The sequence below is a fragment of the Neophocaena asiaeorientalis genome, unplaced genomic scaffold, assembly GCF_003031525.2.
Source record: "Neophocaena asiaeorientalis asiaeorientalis breed wild unplaced genomic scaffold, Neophocaena_asiaeorientalis_V1.1 scaffold315, whole genome shotgun sequence".
Taxonomy (NCBI): domain Eukaryota; kingdom Metazoa; phylum Chordata; class Mammalia; order Artiodactyla; family Phocoenidae; genus Neophocaena; species Neophocaena asiaeorientalis.
The window spans coordinates 761,882-779,989 of record NW_020172011.1 but is presented as its reverse complement, the minus strand read 5'-3'; the positions used below and the strand labels follow the sequence as shown (position 1 = coordinate 779,989).

Here is an 18,108-nt window from a genome sequence, read left to right as displayed (position 1 = left end):
CAGAAACTATTAGCATGAATCTCTCTTGGGTACAAACTGAAAACCCAAAGAACACTTCTGTCTTGATGTATAAATTCTCTTCCTTGTCTCCTGTGCATTTTCGCATTGATACCTAATGACTATTGTTCTGGTCCACTTTTATTCTATTTCATGATGACCAATCCTGCTAATTGGGTCCTAATATTTCTTTGGTTACAATGCTATCACATGGTTGACACTCTTGGTGAGAAGATCCTGGAATAAGTCAACCAGAAATATTGGTGGACTAAGAGAAGATTGACTAAAACAGATGAGGGGCATGATGGTCACACTCACATGGATTTTATCCTTTGTTTAAATAATTACAAACCAAACAACCATGGGATGAGACTACCTCTCAGAGACTACTTTTGTTTTCTCATATAAAAATGAGGTTGATAATATCTGCCTCACAGAATCTTCTAAAGAGTAGAAATTAATGTAAATTAATCATGTCAATATATAAACAAGACACGGTAGATTCGAATTGATTCTTATCTCTTGGATAAAGATTAAAAATATATTTCCTCCCTAACCAACTCCAGTCAGAGTTTCCCTGGTTCATGTGATATAATGCATTCTCTAAGACTTGTGTTCATGCATTTAGCACCCAAATTTGATTTTAATATAAAGAAACTATGTGAAAAAGTAAATATTATACTTTCAAGAAGAGAATTTAAAGCTCTCTCAATTTCATTGGGTGAGATGATCCAGGAAGAAAAGAAACTAGAAGTGTAGAACCTTGATCTACCCTAGTAGACCATGAAAGCTAGATTATTCAAATTGGATTTGTATTGGAATGAAGTTTGGCATGGATAGACCCCCTGTTTTGTAGGAGGGTCTGAAACCATCCCACTATTTTCTTTTGGTTTGTTTCATTTTTGTAAAGTTGCCTTTACAAACTATATGTTTGGAGAAGGATTTCTGTTTCTTTTCTCTCCATTAAAAATAATACATAGATTAGGATGACTTTTATCCTACAGTTTAGAACTCTGTCCAATATTCAAATATTTTATGACTTCATTAGTTTGTCAAATGAAGTATCCTAATTTTTGTTTCACAAAATACAAATAAAAAAGCATATATCTTACTTCCTTTGTTCTTTTTATTTAAATGATTAAGGGTAAGGCTAAATCCGACTTTTAAAAACCCAATCTGTGAGGCAAAGAGTAAAATTTTCTATTTTAACAAAGGTTCTACAGCAAAAAAATAAGATGTATTGTTGCTTAAAGGCTGCTAAAAATCTGTAGTTGGGTTTTGATGGAGTCGTTGATTTGCATTTCCTAGAGATGATAGGTTAGAACAAGAACATATGTATGCCCTGAGTTCTTGTAATTCTTCACAGAGTGTGAAGAATGGGCATCCCAGAATTCCTTCCTGATTTACAATTCTCAGATATAAAATTTAAAACTAATCAAAGAAACAAAACACCATCATAACACTGACTCTATCTTACATCTATAATTGAGTTTTTTTCTAATTTTTCATCTAAAATTTTTGCTTTCATTTTTTATAAAGTCCTGTTGAGAAACTTTGAGAGCCATAGTCCCACAGGCCGCTGAGTCACCCAGCATCTGTGAAAGTTAGCAGCTGCCTCAGCTGAATCTGTCTCCTGAAGATAATGTAGATTGTAGCTGGCGGGATTCTGGCCCAAGTGAAGGGCTACTTTTTTTCTTTGTCTTGCCACATATGTAACGTTTCTCTCATCTCTATCTGAATTAGACTAGACAACTACATGTGAATTGTTTCTCTTTCTCTCCCTTTGTCTCTCTGTCTCTCTCTCTCTCTCTGTGTCTTTTGGATACATTTTATTTTGACAGGAAAAGCGTAACACTTTCCAAAGGAAACCGTGAGTACAGAATTCTTTACAGTACAATTTGTCACCAATATAATTAGGAAAGCTGTCTCCTTTGACTTTTCTGTACTATCTTTGACAGGATCAGCAAGAATTGTTTCTTGATTCTTAAGAGGTAAAGAAGTTTAATTTTAACTCTTTTTATGAATGTCTCACTGTAAACAATGACCTTGAGCTTTCCAGTATACAGCACCAAAATCTAGCAATGACCTGTTTCTATGGGTTCACATGGAGAACAACCTAGTAACTTGGAGCAAAGTAACACACAGTAAAGGTTTGAGTCTCCATAGAAGGATTTAATTCTATAGCCAAACTTGTAAAGGCCATCCACAAAATAGCAATTATGTATAGCAGAAGGAGACTAAAATTTAAACTTTATATTGAATGTTTTCATTGTGGTAAGCTAGGAAAGCTGTGCTTATATCCAGAAGAATGAAGATGGACCCTATGGAGATTTTGCTGGATGTTGTCACAAATAGGTTGGATTCCACTATAGGAAAATAATATTTTATGTTGTTTGATAGTAATACAATGTTTTATATAGCAAAAGCCAATTACCAAGATGTTAATAATTTGAAATTTGTGATAATTAGGTTGCAAATGTGCCAAACTTTTGATTTGTAGTGTTTATAAATAAAGCAAATAAAAAGAGTAAACAATATATTAGCTATATTTTTATGTAAGAAGAATTCAACCTTTTCAAACTTTGGGGTATATCATTCATCAAGTTAATTGCAAGCCACTTTTATTTATTCATTAAACTAAGTTCATCATTATCAGTACATGTTAACAACTCTTCAGCCTTTGAAAGCAATAAAATTATATTTCTTTTTTATCAATCTGAAACTCTGTGATTTTGCTAATTTAAACTTGTCTTCGATTATTAGTGCAATAATAAGCATTTATCAAACTTTATTAAGTTTATTAAATTTATTAATGTTAGCACACACTTATGTGAAAAGTTGAAAAAGTGTTCTGAATGATCAAGAATTATTAGCCTAGGTTGTAGCTGTATATGTTTAAAATTATATAAATGTACTACCGTCTTTCTAAAAACAGGCTTTTATAGGCTTAAAGATATCTGAACATAAGTCCAATATGAGTAAATGCCTTGAGACATATAAAAGGACAGTATACTAGAGATCTGAGAACCAACAACAGGTAGAAGATTTTTAACTTGCAGGCTATGGAGAGTGGTGGGCCAAAGGTGCTGGAAACAGCAGAAGAGATCCAGGAGAGACGTCAGGAGGTGTTGACCCGGTACCGGAGGTTCAAGGAACTGGTTGCTGAGAGGGGTCAGAAGCTTGAAGATTCCTATTACTACCAGGTTTTCATACGAGATGCAGATGACCTCGAGAAATGGATCTTGGAGAAAATCAAGATTGCAGGCGATAAAAGCTATGAAGACCCAACTAACATACAGGTCATTTAGTTTCATTGACTTCCCCAGAGTAGACTCTAAGATCTCTAGGGAGGGAAACATTTTCATAACGTAGGTGTACATCTGGTAAACTGTAGAGGGATGATATAACAGAAAGATTAGACTTTGGGGACTGTAATTCTGTCTTTAAATAGCACATGTCTTCAACTCCTTAAGCCTCAATGTCTTATTTACAAAGGAAACTCATTCTAGATAATATTTTATAAACTCATTCTGAAGTTAACCCATGGACAAAACACTGAGAATTCAAAGAATTTATGACACACTATGTGATTTCAATATTTTGTGACATTAAGGATGGAATTGAGGTGAAGAGACATCAATGTTTCTGAAACAACTGTTCTTCGCTCTCCTCAGAAAGATGTGATTGAACCAGGGTTTTTACCAAATGGCTATTCATGCCTCTTGTTAAGTTCGAATGAGAGGAGTCAGGTGGAGAGCTTTGGTGGAAGCTCCCACTCCTACTTGTACAATGTTATAGAAAGAGGCACAGTCAGGATCCGTAGAAAGGCTTGCATGCCTAAAATGTGCAATGGATATTGGAGAGGAAGCACCTGGAACAAGAACAAAGTGTTATCTACTAAATGGATCAATTTATATATGACAGCAAAAACATAATCTGGCATACATAAACCTCTCAATTAAAAAAAAAAGCTATTGTTGCCATGATCATCTTCCTCATTGTTCACTACTTTCAGTAACATTTAGTTCCTCTTTTCTGAAGAGGAAAAACTCTGTGTTACATTTTTCATTTCCACAGAAGGCAATTGAGAATTTAAAATAATATTTACTGGAAATTCCCCGAAAGCAGTGGGGGCTGGAAAAAAACTTTCACTATGGTCCTGGACATTGAGCCTAGGACCCTTTGAAAACCTAAGTGCAGTGGTGCCACCACCGTTTCTTTTAGGATAGGACTCCTCCAGGTATGGTCATAGGTTATCACTTAATCTAGGTTGGGAAACAAGTAGTTCTGACTGCAAGAAAGAAGAGGAATAAAAGAACCTCCCTTCCAAAGAGACCAGGCTGCATTAGCCATAAACTCTGATTTCTAATCTTCAGGGGAAATATCAGAAGCATGAATCCTTTGAAGCAGAGGTGCAAGCAAAATCGAGGGTCATTCCTGAGCTGGAAGAAACCAGGAAAATTCGATTTCCTGAGGGGCATTTTGCCCATGAGGACACCAAGGTAAATTTATGGCAGGGCTCTGTGAGAGATGTTTCTAATTAAGTTATCATGTTGATTATGTTATCAGAGTTTTAATTGATTACAACAGGTATAAACCTTGATATAACTGGCTTGGAACCATGGTACTTCCTTATATCTTTTACTTGGGTTAGGGCAGGAAAAATGATGGGATGTCCTAGTGTTCCTTGGAGTGGGGAGAAAAGCTATGATACAAAGCTGTCATCAAATAACATCACATTCCTGCTTATGCCACCACAGTATAGGTGGCTCAAGATCAAACCCACTTCAACCCAGATGAATTGGTTTTCTGAAATGTCCTTTCTACTTAATTCTTCTAGCCTCAGAGTTCTTGTCTCTTAAACTCTCTAAACAAGGGATGCTCTTTCTTTGAATCTTCTCCGAAATCTTTCTCCGTTTGTCTATGATGCCTCTTTCTCTTCACAGCCCACATACTATGACTACTATTGTAGTTCTCCAAACCCTCTCATTTGTTCATTTTGGGGGAAAAAAACCTCCTAAAATCCCTTGTCTTCCCTAAACCCTGAAGACTGAAGATCACCACCACTATGGAACCCACTACTAATGTATCAGCTTTTTTTCTGACTTAATTCATATACTCTTCCAACAAGTTTGTGTTGATACAGTCAATTCAGGTTCTTTTTTGTAGAAGTGAACTTTTTTTACTGTTTAAATATTTTTTTAAAAAATTTGTTTTGTATTTAAAAATTAGGGCTGTAGTTCCATATTTAGCATACAAATTCTAGTTTGCTTTACTGTCAACAAAACATGGTCAGGCGATACAGACATTAACCAGAATAAACCTTATTAGAAAGAAGACTCTAACAAGAAAATCTCAAATTTTATTTATTGTCATAAAATAGAAATCATTTTGTATAATTTATACAAAAACCAATCCCTTACATTAATTAAAATATTTGAGAAATGTTTGAAACATCTTCACGTCTCAGAATCACTGGGGCTGTATCAATCTGTACCATGGCAGGATTCAGAGATAAATGTGGTCTACATGCTACATGTTACCTTAGGACCATGAAGTAGTTGAAAAATACAAGAATCTTGAAGGCATAACATATATGACACCTTCAATTTTACAGTATATGTAAAATCTGGTCTTCTAAGCTAACTTGGCATTAGAGCCCTCAACTATATACTCTCAAATTCTCATTGCTTTGGTGCCACTATTTCCTTTATAAGTCAGAAAAACATTGTAACTCTTATCCTTTCTGACAAACAGTCCATGCTAAGTTTTTTCTATGTCTTTTTCAGTACTTTGAACACCCTCTGCCCATCGTCTACCTATCAAAATTCTACCTATTCCTCAAGGTCCAATTCAAATGAGCACTCTTTCATGAATTCTTATTCTATCCTGGCTTATTGTCTGTAATCACTTCATCCTCTAAAACACCAAAACATTATTCATTTTTTTCTATTATGGAAGATCATATGGTTTAATTGCTATTCACATACATGTCCTATTTCCTCCTTTAAATATTTGTTGATCAATTAATGCATGAGTGAATGGGAGGAGGGATTTTTATCCAGGCCCCTCTCTGCACAGGTCTGTGAGTCTATACTTGCTGCTCCACAGCAGGTACTGTGCCTGAGTTGTTTTACTTTCCCCATAGGTCCTTCTGGAGGAACTCAGCCACCTGTGGGACCTGCTTCTGGAGCTGACTCAAGAGAAGAGCACCTTGCTGCTGCGGGCCCTGAAGCTTCAGCAGTACTTACAGGAGTGTGCTGACATCTTGGAGTGGATTGGAGACAAGGTATAGGACCAAACAGTATGCATATAGGACTTCCCATCCATCTGCCCCAGACATCCCATAGCAATTTAATGCAGGCTTTTCATAAAGAAGTTAGGATGTCTCTTTCTGGGCTTAGTTCCTTGGAAGAAAGAGGAATGTTGGCAAAGATTTAGGGGTATTCTGGAGGTAGTTAACACTGTAGGGGGATAAGTCTAAATGTATGAATCTGAATATGAAGAAGGCAAGACTTACACAAAAACTGCATTGAAAGATGATCTAGGATTGTCCCCATTCTACCTTCCATGAGCCTTCACTCCTAGATTTTTGCTTTTACTCTGTGTCCAGCTTAGAGCATTGCAGTTCTTTCCCTAATTCTTTGTCTCTCAGTACCTATAACTAGGGAGGTTTTTATTTTCTACATAATCCTGTGGTTAGGACTGAACATTTACACAAGCAAGTGCCTAGCACAATACTTTTGTAAATGCTCAGTTTGTTGAATTGAGTAGAACCAGGATGAATTTATTTTTCAGGTTCCAATACACAAAAGGGTATTCCCAGGGGCTTTTGCCAACAATGTTCCTGGTCTCTCCAAAGAATTACCCCAAAGACCACTGTTCCCTGGGCCAGAACGCCACCTCAGGAAATACACTGCTGCTTCTGGCTCTTTCCTGAAGGGTTGGTTCTCCCAAGTTCCACCAGTATCTCCTTCTGAGTTATCCTGGGAATGTGAGCAAGGGTTTTGGGCATTTGAACTGCAGGAATTCCTAAATGTTTACGGGTGACTTACCAGAGTTTTCTCTGTCTACAGGAGGCTATAGTGACATCAGTGGAGCTGGGTGAGGACTGGGAGCGCACAGAGGTTCTGCATAAGAAGTTTGAAGATTTCCAAGCAGATCTGGCAGTTCGAAAGGAGAGGTTGAATGGAGTGAACCAATATGCCAATGAGTGTGCTGAGGTGAGGTGGGGAACAAGAGAGCCAAGCCAGCAAAAGGGTCTGATCTTCAAGAAGACTCTCTGGCCATTAGTAGATGGGACATGAAAGATATAGGACATTGTGAGAAAGCAGAGGTATGCCTGTCCCTGGAGCAACATGCCCAGAGCAGTTTCCTCTCCTTTCTGAATGTATCCCTTGCCAGTCCACGGAAATGGAGATGAGAGAGTGAGTGTATGTGTGTTTACATAAAGGAATTCAATCCACAATGGGGTTACTCCTGCACCATGCAGTACATTGATTTCTCAAGTTTATGAAGCACTCTTTCTTCGTGAAGAAGAACCAGAATAAAGTGGCAAAGAATATAAAATAACAGTGGGCTATCATAATACACATGATATAATTAAACTAATTTTTTTGTGTTTTGGGGGGAAGGGAAAAGGAGGCAGATTTATCTTCATTTTCTTAAGAAAGTGCTTAAATAAGTTTTTAATTTCTGGGCATGTAAAACTCAGTGTGTGAATAAATAATCCTAACATATGTGAGAACTGGGAAGTCAGTCTGATTTTATATGTACATGAAGGAATTAGAAATTCTAACAGTTGGCTATCGTGCTTTTCCATTTAAGGTTTCATTATCACTGCAGCTTTATAATGGGAATGATGTTTCTGTGTTAATAGAACCAAGATTTCAGGATGAACGGATACTGGAGTAGGGGAAAATAACATATTTCTCAATTTTTTTCCAGGCCACATTTCCAACAGTCCCAAATTTTCTCCCTCTATCACCTTTTTGTTATTGTGGAGATTTTTAAGTTATCTATTACTCTCTATCAAACTACCACAAAACTGAAAACAACAAACAACCTATTTTTTTGAGTGAATCAGATTCATGATTCAGTGACTCAGCTGCTCAGCTGGGTTATTCTGCTGATATCACCTGGTATTTTTAAGTCACTGCAGTTATGCAATGAGTCAGTTGGGGTGGAGTGTCTAAAATGGCCTTGCTCCCATGTATGGAGATTTAGCAAGGATAATGAAGGTTTTCTCCATATGCTCTCTCATCTTTCAGTAAATCATGCTTTTTTTATGTGTTCCAAGAAGGTAAGAACAGAAGCTGAAAGGCCTCTTGATGCCTAAGTGCTGGGGCTCATAGAATATCATTTCTATTTATAAGCAAGGAAGGAGAAGTAGAAAATTCAGTCTGATGAGGCTTCAAAATAGAAATGGAAATGGGAATAAACAGGGTTAGGAGGAGTAGGGAGACGGGTATTTGGGAACTACTCAAAATTTCCAAGTATCAAAATGGACTGATGCTGCTAGCTTAATCTAGTATTCATAAATCTCATTGCTTCAGTTAGTTTGCAAAAATGCGTGGAGTTTTCTGCAAAATTAAGTTTATCTGCATGTCTGTATAATTCTGCAAAGAGGGAAATAGCTCTCATTAGCTTCTCAAAGGTATTAGGACCCCAAAAGAACCAAGACCCACAGTATTAGAGTTTTGAAAAATTAAGTCAGATTTCACAAAAGGAATTTTCTCTTCTTTTCCTTGGTTTCCAGGATCTTGAAGGGAGTTAGCAGGCATCAACATGATGGAGTTCTGAAAATAATGAGGTTGGGCAAGGCTGTGTTAGTAAGCTAGTTTGGAGCTGTGGGCAAAATATCTGGCGGTTTGGTTTTCTAGATTTTGGTGAGGTGGATCAAGTAAGAGTTAGAGAGCAGAGATAAAGTGAAGTGTGAAATAAGAAGTGTTTAAATGATTTTTTGCATTAGTCCATCATTGACTTTCTCCCACAGGAAAAGCATCCTGAGCTGCCCTTAATTCAGTCAAAGCAGGAGGAAGTGAATGCAGCCTGGGAGCGGCTCCATGGTCTGGCTCTCCAACGACAGAAAAAGCTGTCCAGCGCTGCAGACCTCCAGCGATTCAAAAGGTAGGAATCTCACCACTGAACTGTAGGAAACTGCAATAGCACCATGCTTGTTATTTGTGTTAGCCTCTGTCTACTGTTAGCAATTAGTGGCCAATACCTCTAAAAAAAGAAACTCACGTGCTTGTCTTTAAAGACAACAAGGGAGAGAGTAGTTAAGAAAATTGTGACCCACTCTATAGCCAAGTATGTGTCTAATGGAGCTTAAAGCAATACAAATAGCACTGGTAAATTAGTGATGGAAGCTCTGCAGAGGCAAGAAAAGCAGGTTAAGAACCGGAAGGGAATGGAGGGTGAAGTTGGGAAGAAGGACATTCATGAAGAGCTGACCCAGATACAGGAAATATATCTGGAGGCTCAGTTGTCATGATGCCCAAGTCTCTAACTCTCAATGGAAACCATTAAAAGCAGTAAAGAACATTTTACCTTATGTTTTTTGCTAGTGTGGGGGAAGATAGGGTAATTTCTGACTGAGTGAGCTAGACTGGTCCTTGCTGTGTGCTGTTTGCCCTGGAATGCCTGCCTTCCTCCTTTGCTGGAGCTCATGGAGATGTCTGACAGGGATGTGACTGAAGCCATCCAGTGGATTAAAGAGAAGGAGCCTCAAGTCACCTCTGAAGACTATGGCAAAGACCTTGTGAGCTCTGAGGCACTGTTTCACAGTCACAAGACACTTGAGAGGAACCTTGCAGTCATGAATGACAAGGTAAGCCTGTTAGAGGAATGGCTAATCGCTTGAGCTAGAAAAGGCATTTGGTGTTCATCTCATCTCCATAGGACACAGTAAATTCACTATTTCAATGAAGGAGAAATTTTGTGCCACTTGAATATACCTCCTTATTCTAGTTTATAACTTGTACATGAATCTTGGATATCTCTTAATTTATTTAATTATTTTTATTTAAATATACATATATGTTTTATATACACTCAAGCTTTTTGTAATATATTTCATAATTTAAACCAAAATAGATAGCTTCAAGACTGGTTTCCTAATCTCACTCAGTACCCTATGGCCAGAGAGTCTTTTCTTTTATCTAACTACGCTTTCTCCTGTTGGGGCTGAACCTTGTTTCTTCTTGTGCTTCGCTCAGTCAAAAAGGGAGTAAGTTTCTTCTTCCCCTTTTATAATAAACTCAGACACTTAAAACACATTACTAGCTCATGCAGCTGAATATCAAAAAAACAAACAACCCAATCCAAAAGTGGGCAGAAGACCTAAAGAGACATTTCTCCAAAGAAGACATACAGATGGCCAACAAACACATGAAAGGATGCTCAACATAACTAATCATTAGAGAAATGCAAATCAAAATTGCAATGAGGTATCACCTCACACCAGTCAGAATGGCCATCATCAAATAGTCTACAAACAATAAATGCTGGAGAGGGTGTGGAGAAAAGGGAACCCTCTTGCACTGTTGATGGGAATGTAAATTGATACAGCCACTACGGAGAACAGTATGGACGTTCCTTAAAAAACTAAAAATAGAACTACCATACGACCCAGCAGTCTCACTACTGGGCATATACCCTGATGAAACCATAATTCAAAAAGAGTCATGTACCACAATGTTCATTGCAGCTCTATTTACAATAGCCTGGACATGGAAGCAACCTAAATGTCCATTGACAGGTGAATGGATAAAGATGATGTGGCACATATATACAATGGAATATTACTCAGCCATAAAAAGAAATGAAATTGAGTTATCTGTAGTGAGGTGGATGGACCTAGAGTCTGTCATACAGAGTGAAGTAAGTCAGGAAGAGAAAAACAAATACCATATGCTAACACATATATATGGAATCTAAAAAGAACAATAACAACAACAAAAAATGGTTCTGAAGAACCTAGGGGCAGGACAAGAATAAAGATGCAGACGTAGAGAATGGACTTGAGGACACAGGGAGGGGAAAGGATAAGCTGGGGCAAAGTGAGAGAGTGGCATGGACTTATATATACTACCAAATGTAAAATAGACAGCTAGTGGGAAGCAGCTGCATAGCACAGGGAGGTCAGCTCGGTGCTGTGTGACCACCTAGAAGGGTGGGATAGGGAGATGCAAGAGGGAGGAGATATGGTGATATATGTATATGTATAGCCGATTCACTTTGTTATAAAGCAGAAACTAACACACCATTGTAAAGTAATTATACTCTAATAAAGATGTTAAAACAACAACAACAACACATTACTAAACCCACCTTTGGGTTTTCTTCTGGAAATTGGAAAACCCCGGTTCCTATACCTACAGTAGGTATAGACACACTAGAAATTGGAGCAAGCCTGTTTTCTTGAATGATTCCCATTCTTACTTCTTCCCATCACAATTTAACCATAACTTAAACTAATTATGCCTGAGCTTCTACAGTGGAGTCAGCCCACAGGAAGATCTCTACTTGTTATGCTTTAATCATAGCTCTGTGCCTGGGTCGCTTCTGAAAATGATTTCACCATTCTACTTCTTTTGTTCTTCCTCATTTTTTCTCTTTGGTCTTTTTTTTTTTTTTTTTTTCTAATTATGGATGATAAAATACCATGATTTAATGAATAATGATAATGAAATCTCAAATCCTAGACAACACCTAATTATAGTTGGGTATAGTAGAAGAACTAATGGTAACATGTGGAATTTGCCCTAGTAAGCCTGCTCCTCAAGAATTGTGCTCAAAACAGCCTGGCATTACTGAAATTTTCTTGGCAGAAATTTTCCTTGGCAGAAATGTCTTTCTGGTTCCCACAATAATGTTTATGGAGTTAGTATAGAGGGTAATGAAGGACAGATATATGTCTAAACATTGCTTCTGACATTGACTAGCTCAATGACCTTGGGCAAATAAAATACTCAACCTCTCAGTTTTCACATACAAGGAGAGCAAGAATAGTTTTGCCTCACAGTATTATTAAAGGAAGACTATAAAACAAGAAAATGCATATGAAGTGCTTAGCACAATGAGAGACAAAATGTAATCAGTAAATTATTGTTAATATAGTTACATGAGTATATTAATATAAATATATCAATATAAAAGCACTAATAAATTATTCTAATTCTTATGATTATTATGTTACATTCTTCCCATAAAACTTTGCCAAGAGGATCAGAATGCTTGGATTTCCCACTGTGTTTCTTTATCATTTTTTTTTATTTATATAAGTTTCAGATGTACAGCATTATAATTAGACATCCATATATACTACAAAGTTGCCATCCATCACCATACGGTTGACTACCTTCACATACTAGGTTTCTTTTTTATCCCAAAGGTGAAGGAGTTATGTGCCAAAGCAGACAAGTTGAAGCTTTCCCATCCTTCAGATGCAGCGCAGATCCAGCAGATGAAAGAGGATCTGGTCTCCAACTGGGGGCACATTCGCACCTTGGCTACCAGCAGATATGAAAAGCTGCAGGCTTCTTATAGGTGAGAAATCCTTCTTCTCTATTGCTTTTCCTATCTCTAGGTCAAAGTATAACATCAAAAGCAGGAATAAAAGAGTGAAAGGAGTAAAATAATGAGTGACCCAGCCCTCCTGCCTGCTCAGTAGAGGCAAAAGAAATTTTAATTTGCCAGGAGAAGTCCTTTGAAGGCTGATATAATCCTCAGCGTGACACCTCCTTTCACCTGTACCCTTCCTGTCTTCCTCTGTTTGTACAGTTGTAAGAAGCTATGAAGTGGTCCATGGAACTGAAAAATTAGCTGAAGACACATGTTAAAATCCTGGCCCTAGCTAAGGAACTGGAATTAATTTCCAAGCTGAAGAACACAAAATAAATCTAGAATTATTTCTGGAATGTAGGTCAGCTTACAAAAAATCTGGACAACATTTCAGTAGTTAATTTTTATGATTAGTTATTAAATCACTAGAAAATAGTGTTTATCTTATTGATATGATTTTAAATGAACTGGTGAGCTTTTGATTTTTTTTGAATAGGTAATCTTTTTTTGTAGTTTTTGTTTTTACTGGTATGGTGAAGGGTGAACTAAAATACATGAGGGCTCCTAACCCTAACTCTAGTCGTCCCTTAGGCTTCCTGTTGGTTATGTTATGTCCTTATTTATTGGCCTCCTTGTGAGTACTTTATTCTACTTCAAATGCATCTGGGATGTGACTTTGTGATGTTGGAGATGTCATGTCCAAGTGCTTCATCACACAATGACGCATCTGCCCTAGGAATATACAACCTGGAGTGAAGGATTTACAACCTGCACTGCTAAAGGAATAGGAAGTACATCAGAGGAATGGGAGGTGTAGGATTAGGGCAAGGCACATGTTGTACATCTTAGCCTAACCCAACCCTGACTCTTTGTTCAAAGTCCATTTGTATCTGATTCCTTCTTCCTGTCTTTCCCCTTACCTTTCCCTCAGGTACCAGCGGTTCTTATCTGACTATGATGAGCTCTCAGGCTGGATGAAGGAGAAGACTGCTTTGATCAATGCTGATGAGCTGCCCACAGATGTGACTGGTGGGGAAGCCCTACTGGACAGGCATCAGCAGCATAAGGTAGAGAGGAAAGGTCTCCCCAGTAGGAGGAAGAGGGCGGTTTCCAACAATGCCAGAAGGTTTCTTGCTGCATTTTAAAACATTTTGTCTCGTGACCACAGCATGAGATTGACTCTTATGATGACCGATTTCAATCTGCTAATGAGACTGGTCAAGCCCTGCTGGATGCCAGTCATGAAGCATCTGATGAAGTCATGGATAAGGTAATCTAGTTTAACAGAATTTGTGAAATTTTGATACCTATTAAGCCTTCACTTAATCTCATACTAATATGACAATCTCTGAAAGAGGACAGAAGACGTATAAACATCTTAATGTGGGCTCAAATATCACCCTGCTTCCTTCATATGTTGCTTTAGCTAATTTGAGGCATTTGAAGTTCTCAGGACTTGATGTGTGCTCCCTCACCTCTGAGACATTACTTCATCAACCTAACTCATTTCATCACCTACCTTCTACCTAATTTGAAGCCTCCATACCATCTTGCCTTGTCACATGTGCTCTGTTTTATCACTTTCCCATGCTCATCTCTAGATTGTTAATTCTTTGAGGACTGCACCTTATTCATCTTTGGGTTCCCTAAGGTACCTAGCATGGTTCCTGGCACATGGATCCCTTTCTTATCTCCTCTATACAACCTCAAATCAAACTGATTTTCCTATATCTGTGTTTCTCAAATCTCCATTAAGCAACAGGAAAGCTTTAAACACTCAGAATTCCACTGAATGAAGATTAAGGTTTGCCATCATCCTAAACTCCTAGATCCCAAGGGCTCACGTAAACCTCCTGATCCCTGAGACATTTTACTCCAGTCACAGAGTCACAGGAACTCCTTGGGATGATAACTGAAATAAGATTTGCAGGCTCTTTTCATATCATTAGATTCCAAGCACAACCCCGAGTGCTATATGATGAAGGTTGAGATGACCATATTTTCAGTTCATCAAGGACTCTATGGGAAAATTATACTATGGATTTTTATTTTTAACTATTTCCTGCCAAAGGAATAGTGGGACCCTAAATCCTTGAAAACTTACCTATTATCCTGGGATTCTGAGAATTGTTACTGTCTTTTTAATGGAGTTAACACAGCAGCTGTTTTAATAAGCTGGAATTTCTTGGGCAGATGCTTGGGCAGAAACAAAGGCTTTTATGAGTTTGAGAATGTCACTTTCACCGTGATGGTTCTTATTTGCTTTTGGAATAGAATGCAAACTTCTCAATCTGATCATTTAAGTGCCCTATAAATTTGAATTTCATTAAATGTTTATCTTTTTTAGACACTGCACTTTTCTCTGGAGCACTTCATATAATCTAATGATTACTTGGAGTAATTACTTGCTTGTGGTATTATGTCCTCCTACAATCCCGATACACACCTCCCTGCCCTTCAAATCTTTGTTTGATACAATACTTTCTATACTTCTACTCCCTGCTTCTTCAAATCTGAATTAATCTTTCCTTCTTTATTTATACATATTAAGTGTGGTGTACCTCTGTTATGGCATTTATCCCATTTTTCCTATACTACAGTGATTCACTTAGATGTTGCAGCCTTAAGAGAAAATCCCATTTCCTATTCATTTTTGTATCCTTCAAAAAGCCTTGCTTTTATTTGATGCTCAGTGAATATAGGATAAAATAAATTAATTAGTATCTTCCTGGCACGTTATCTCTTCCTTTCCAAAGATGGCAGTACTTACCTCCCATTGGGATGCTCTGCTGGAACTGTGGGACAAGCGTTGGCAGCAGTATGAGCAGTGCCTGGAACTACACCTCTTCTACCGTGACAGTGAGCAAGTGGACAGTTGGATGAGTAGACAAGAGGTAACAAAGGGGCTCAGAGAGTGTCCAGAAGCCATTTCTCCTTCTCCTTATTTACTACTATCAACACCCTTACAACCACTTCAGTTCACCTGGGAACTGAAGGGTGAGCCACAAGGAAGAGAAAAGATTGGCCCTCTCTGTGAGACTCTTGAAATTCCCTCGTGGACAAACGCACAGAAAAATACCTAAATACAAAGCAGAGAGTCTTTAAGCTCTACTGAACATGAGGTGAAATGAATATCCAGTTGTTAAGAGTTCAGCAAGAGAAAATGTAATGAGTCAGGCAGGGTTAACGAGAGATTTCCTGGAGGAGGTGAGTGGTCCTCTTGAGTATTTGAGATCTCAGAATAGTGCCTAGATTGGTTGGTTCAGACACAGAGACAAAAGTGATAAAGTTGTATGAGAAGATTGGGAAGGGACTCTGAACCTCCTGCTGCTAAATATTAACCTCTATCTCCTCTCCTACTTTGTGCTAATTCCCACCTTGCTCTCTATTCCCCTCACCTCCTTCCTTACTCCTTTCTCAGAGATATTCCAAAGGGAATGTTTCCCACCAGTGAGGTACAGCTGGGATGTATCTTTCTGTCTTCTATAGGCCTTCTTGGAAAATGAGGACTTGGGAAACTCCTTGGGCAGTGTTGAAGCCCTTCTTCAGAAGCATGATGACTTTGAGGAAGCCTTTACTGCCCAGGAGGAGAAGATCACAGTAAGAAATGGGCCCTGGTTTGGGTATTGGCTTCATGTTTGTACATATCATCTCATACAATACCAATCCTTAGAATCACTCATGACTATCAGACATAACATGAGGGTTGTTCTTTAAAGAGAAAACATCCAGAAAAATAATCATACCCATATTTTATCAATACATTTGTATTCCACAAAACATATTTAGAAAGTTTTAAAGATTTTGAGCCATTTATATTTTCTGATGAAGTGCATGATTGTCTTATTTTTTCTGCAGTATAAGTAGAAACTATTGGATCCATATCCAACATAGAATCATAACTTAAAAGTTTGAATGTATTATTTACTTTTTATATTTTTCCCCTCTGATAATATCTCCATTTGGTTTTCTTTAGTAATATCTAGATATCTAAGTAGTATCTAATTTTTCCTGTATACCTTCATCTATGTGTTTCTCACTTAATGCTACTGTAGTCTTCCTGTGAACTGTAAGTACAATGTCCCAGAAAATGTCTTATGTCAATACATAAGCAAGTCTCAGAGAAGTGTGAGGAAGACTTTATTTGTCCAATCTACTGTATGTTCCCTAGGACAGTGCTGACTTTAACCTTGTACGTGTGCATGTATACCACCAGCAGCAGCAACAACCACACTAAAAACAAAATTCCAAGTCTTCTCTGTTAATCTTCAGTCAGTACGGAGCTTAATATGGTCATTCCCAGTCCATATGCTTGTTAAGTTGATTTTCACTGGTAAAAGCTAACCGTGTAAAATAAATTACAGTTCATAAAATGCTATTGTTTATTTTAGATCATTTTCTTATTCCCAATCAATTAATCCATCCTGAGCCCTAGCAATTTTGGGAATCATGAATGAATATGAGTAAAAATTCATGTCTGCAATTTGTGACTCCATTCCCCATGTAGCTATAGATATAGATGTAGATAAAAAGATATATGATGGATGGAAGGATGAATAGATAGATAGATGATAGATAGAGACTGGTGGCACTGGATGTGACTATATCAATAATGCTTCCTCTTAAAAATTTAAGACTAGATCAGATATTCACCTCGTAGTGACATCAGGATTCATTTACTGTAAACTAGATTTTAAAAAAAATTGTGACATAGAGAAGGTAATTAACCTGCCTGAGATACAATACATTTTGAGATACAATTTATAACAGAAGTCAGAAGTAGAACCTAGATCTTCTGACCCTGAAACTTGTCTACTTCCGACATTGTCATGCTTCCTTTTTAAACAGTTAGCCAAACTGTGGTCACTTACTCAGTGGCCACTCAGGGAAAACCACTCCTTTTTTTTTTCTTTTTCCAGACCTTAGACAAGACTGCAACCAAACTGATTGATAATGACCATTATGATTCAGAGAACATTGCTGCTATCCGGGATGGGGTATGTCCAATGTCCCATATGTGCCTCTGCCTGCTTATGCACGGGATCAGGGAAAGTGTTAGAGCATGATAACCTTGATGGGCAGTGAATCTCATGTATCCATATTTGATTTTGCTGACAGTGAGTTTGTTTATGTTTTTTGCAGCTGTTGGCCCGACAGAATGCTTTACGTGAAAGGGCTGCCACTCGACGCAGATTGCTGGAGGATTCATTGCTTCTGCAGCAACTGTATCAGGACTCAGATGACCTAAAGAACTGGATCAACAAGAAGAAAAAGTTGGCAGATGATGAAGATTACAAGGTAGGCAGGATTTGCAAACTGCAGACCCTGGACATACTCATTGGGACTGAATTTCATGGAATTAGTCTTGGAACTGAAAGGACAATAGCGTTCAGCTGGTGAGCCTCATTTTATAGATGGAGAGACAGATACTCAGAGAAGGGCAATGACTCCTCCAACACTGTACATCAAGTTTCTGGTTTTCCTACACCCTGTTGCCCATCACCCCTTTTCTCTGGCACAATTTCCAGTGGTCCGTAACAGAAC

The 18,108-nt window shown here is 37.9% G+C and overlaps 1 protein-coding gene across 3 annotated transcripts in view; it reads left to right on the top strand.

Annotated features, from left to right (window-relative positions):
* The first annotated feature begins 1,647 nt into the window (after window positions 1-1,647).
* The window catches only part of SPTA1 (spectrin alpha, erythrocytic 1), a 65,815-nt gene continuing 49,354 nt past the window's right edge, over window positions 1,648-18,108 (top strand). Inside the window, exons 1-15 of one of the 3 annotated variants that reach the window (XM_024750504.1) lie at window positions 1,648-1,867; window positions 1,956-1,988; window positions 3,057-3,296; window positions 4,374-4,499; window positions 6,146-6,286; window positions 7,074-7,220; window positions 8,993-9,126; window positions 9,685-9,829; window positions 12,395-12,549; window positions 13,496-13,631; window positions 13,733-13,834; window positions 15,321-15,458; window positions 16,054-16,164; window positions 17,484-17,561; window positions 17,707-17,862. In XM_024750504.1, the coding sequence (XP_024606272.1) occupies window positions 3,060-3,296; window positions 4,374-4,499; window positions 6,146-6,286; window positions 7,074-7,220; window positions 8,993-9,126; window positions 9,685-9,829; window positions 12,395-12,549; window positions 13,496-13,631; window positions 13,733-13,834; window positions 15,321-15,458; window positions 16,054-16,164; window positions 17,484-17,561; window positions 17,707-17,862 (1,806 nt within the window). In that variant the 5' untranslated portion in view covers window positions 1,648-1,867; window positions 1,956-1,988; window positions 3,057-3,059. Of the gene's footprint in view, window positions 1,868-1,955; window positions 1,989-3,041; window positions 3,297-4,373; window positions 4,500-6,145; window positions 6,287-7,073; window positions 7,221-8,992; window positions 9,127-9,684; window positions 9,830-12,394; window positions 12,550-13,495; window positions 13,632-13,732; window positions 13,835-15,320; window positions 15,459-16,053; window positions 16,165-17,483; window positions 17,562-17,706; window positions 17,863-18,108 lie in introns of all 3 variants that reach the window. The other 2 variants (XM_024750513.1, XM_024750521.1) reach the window with 2 other exon arrangements.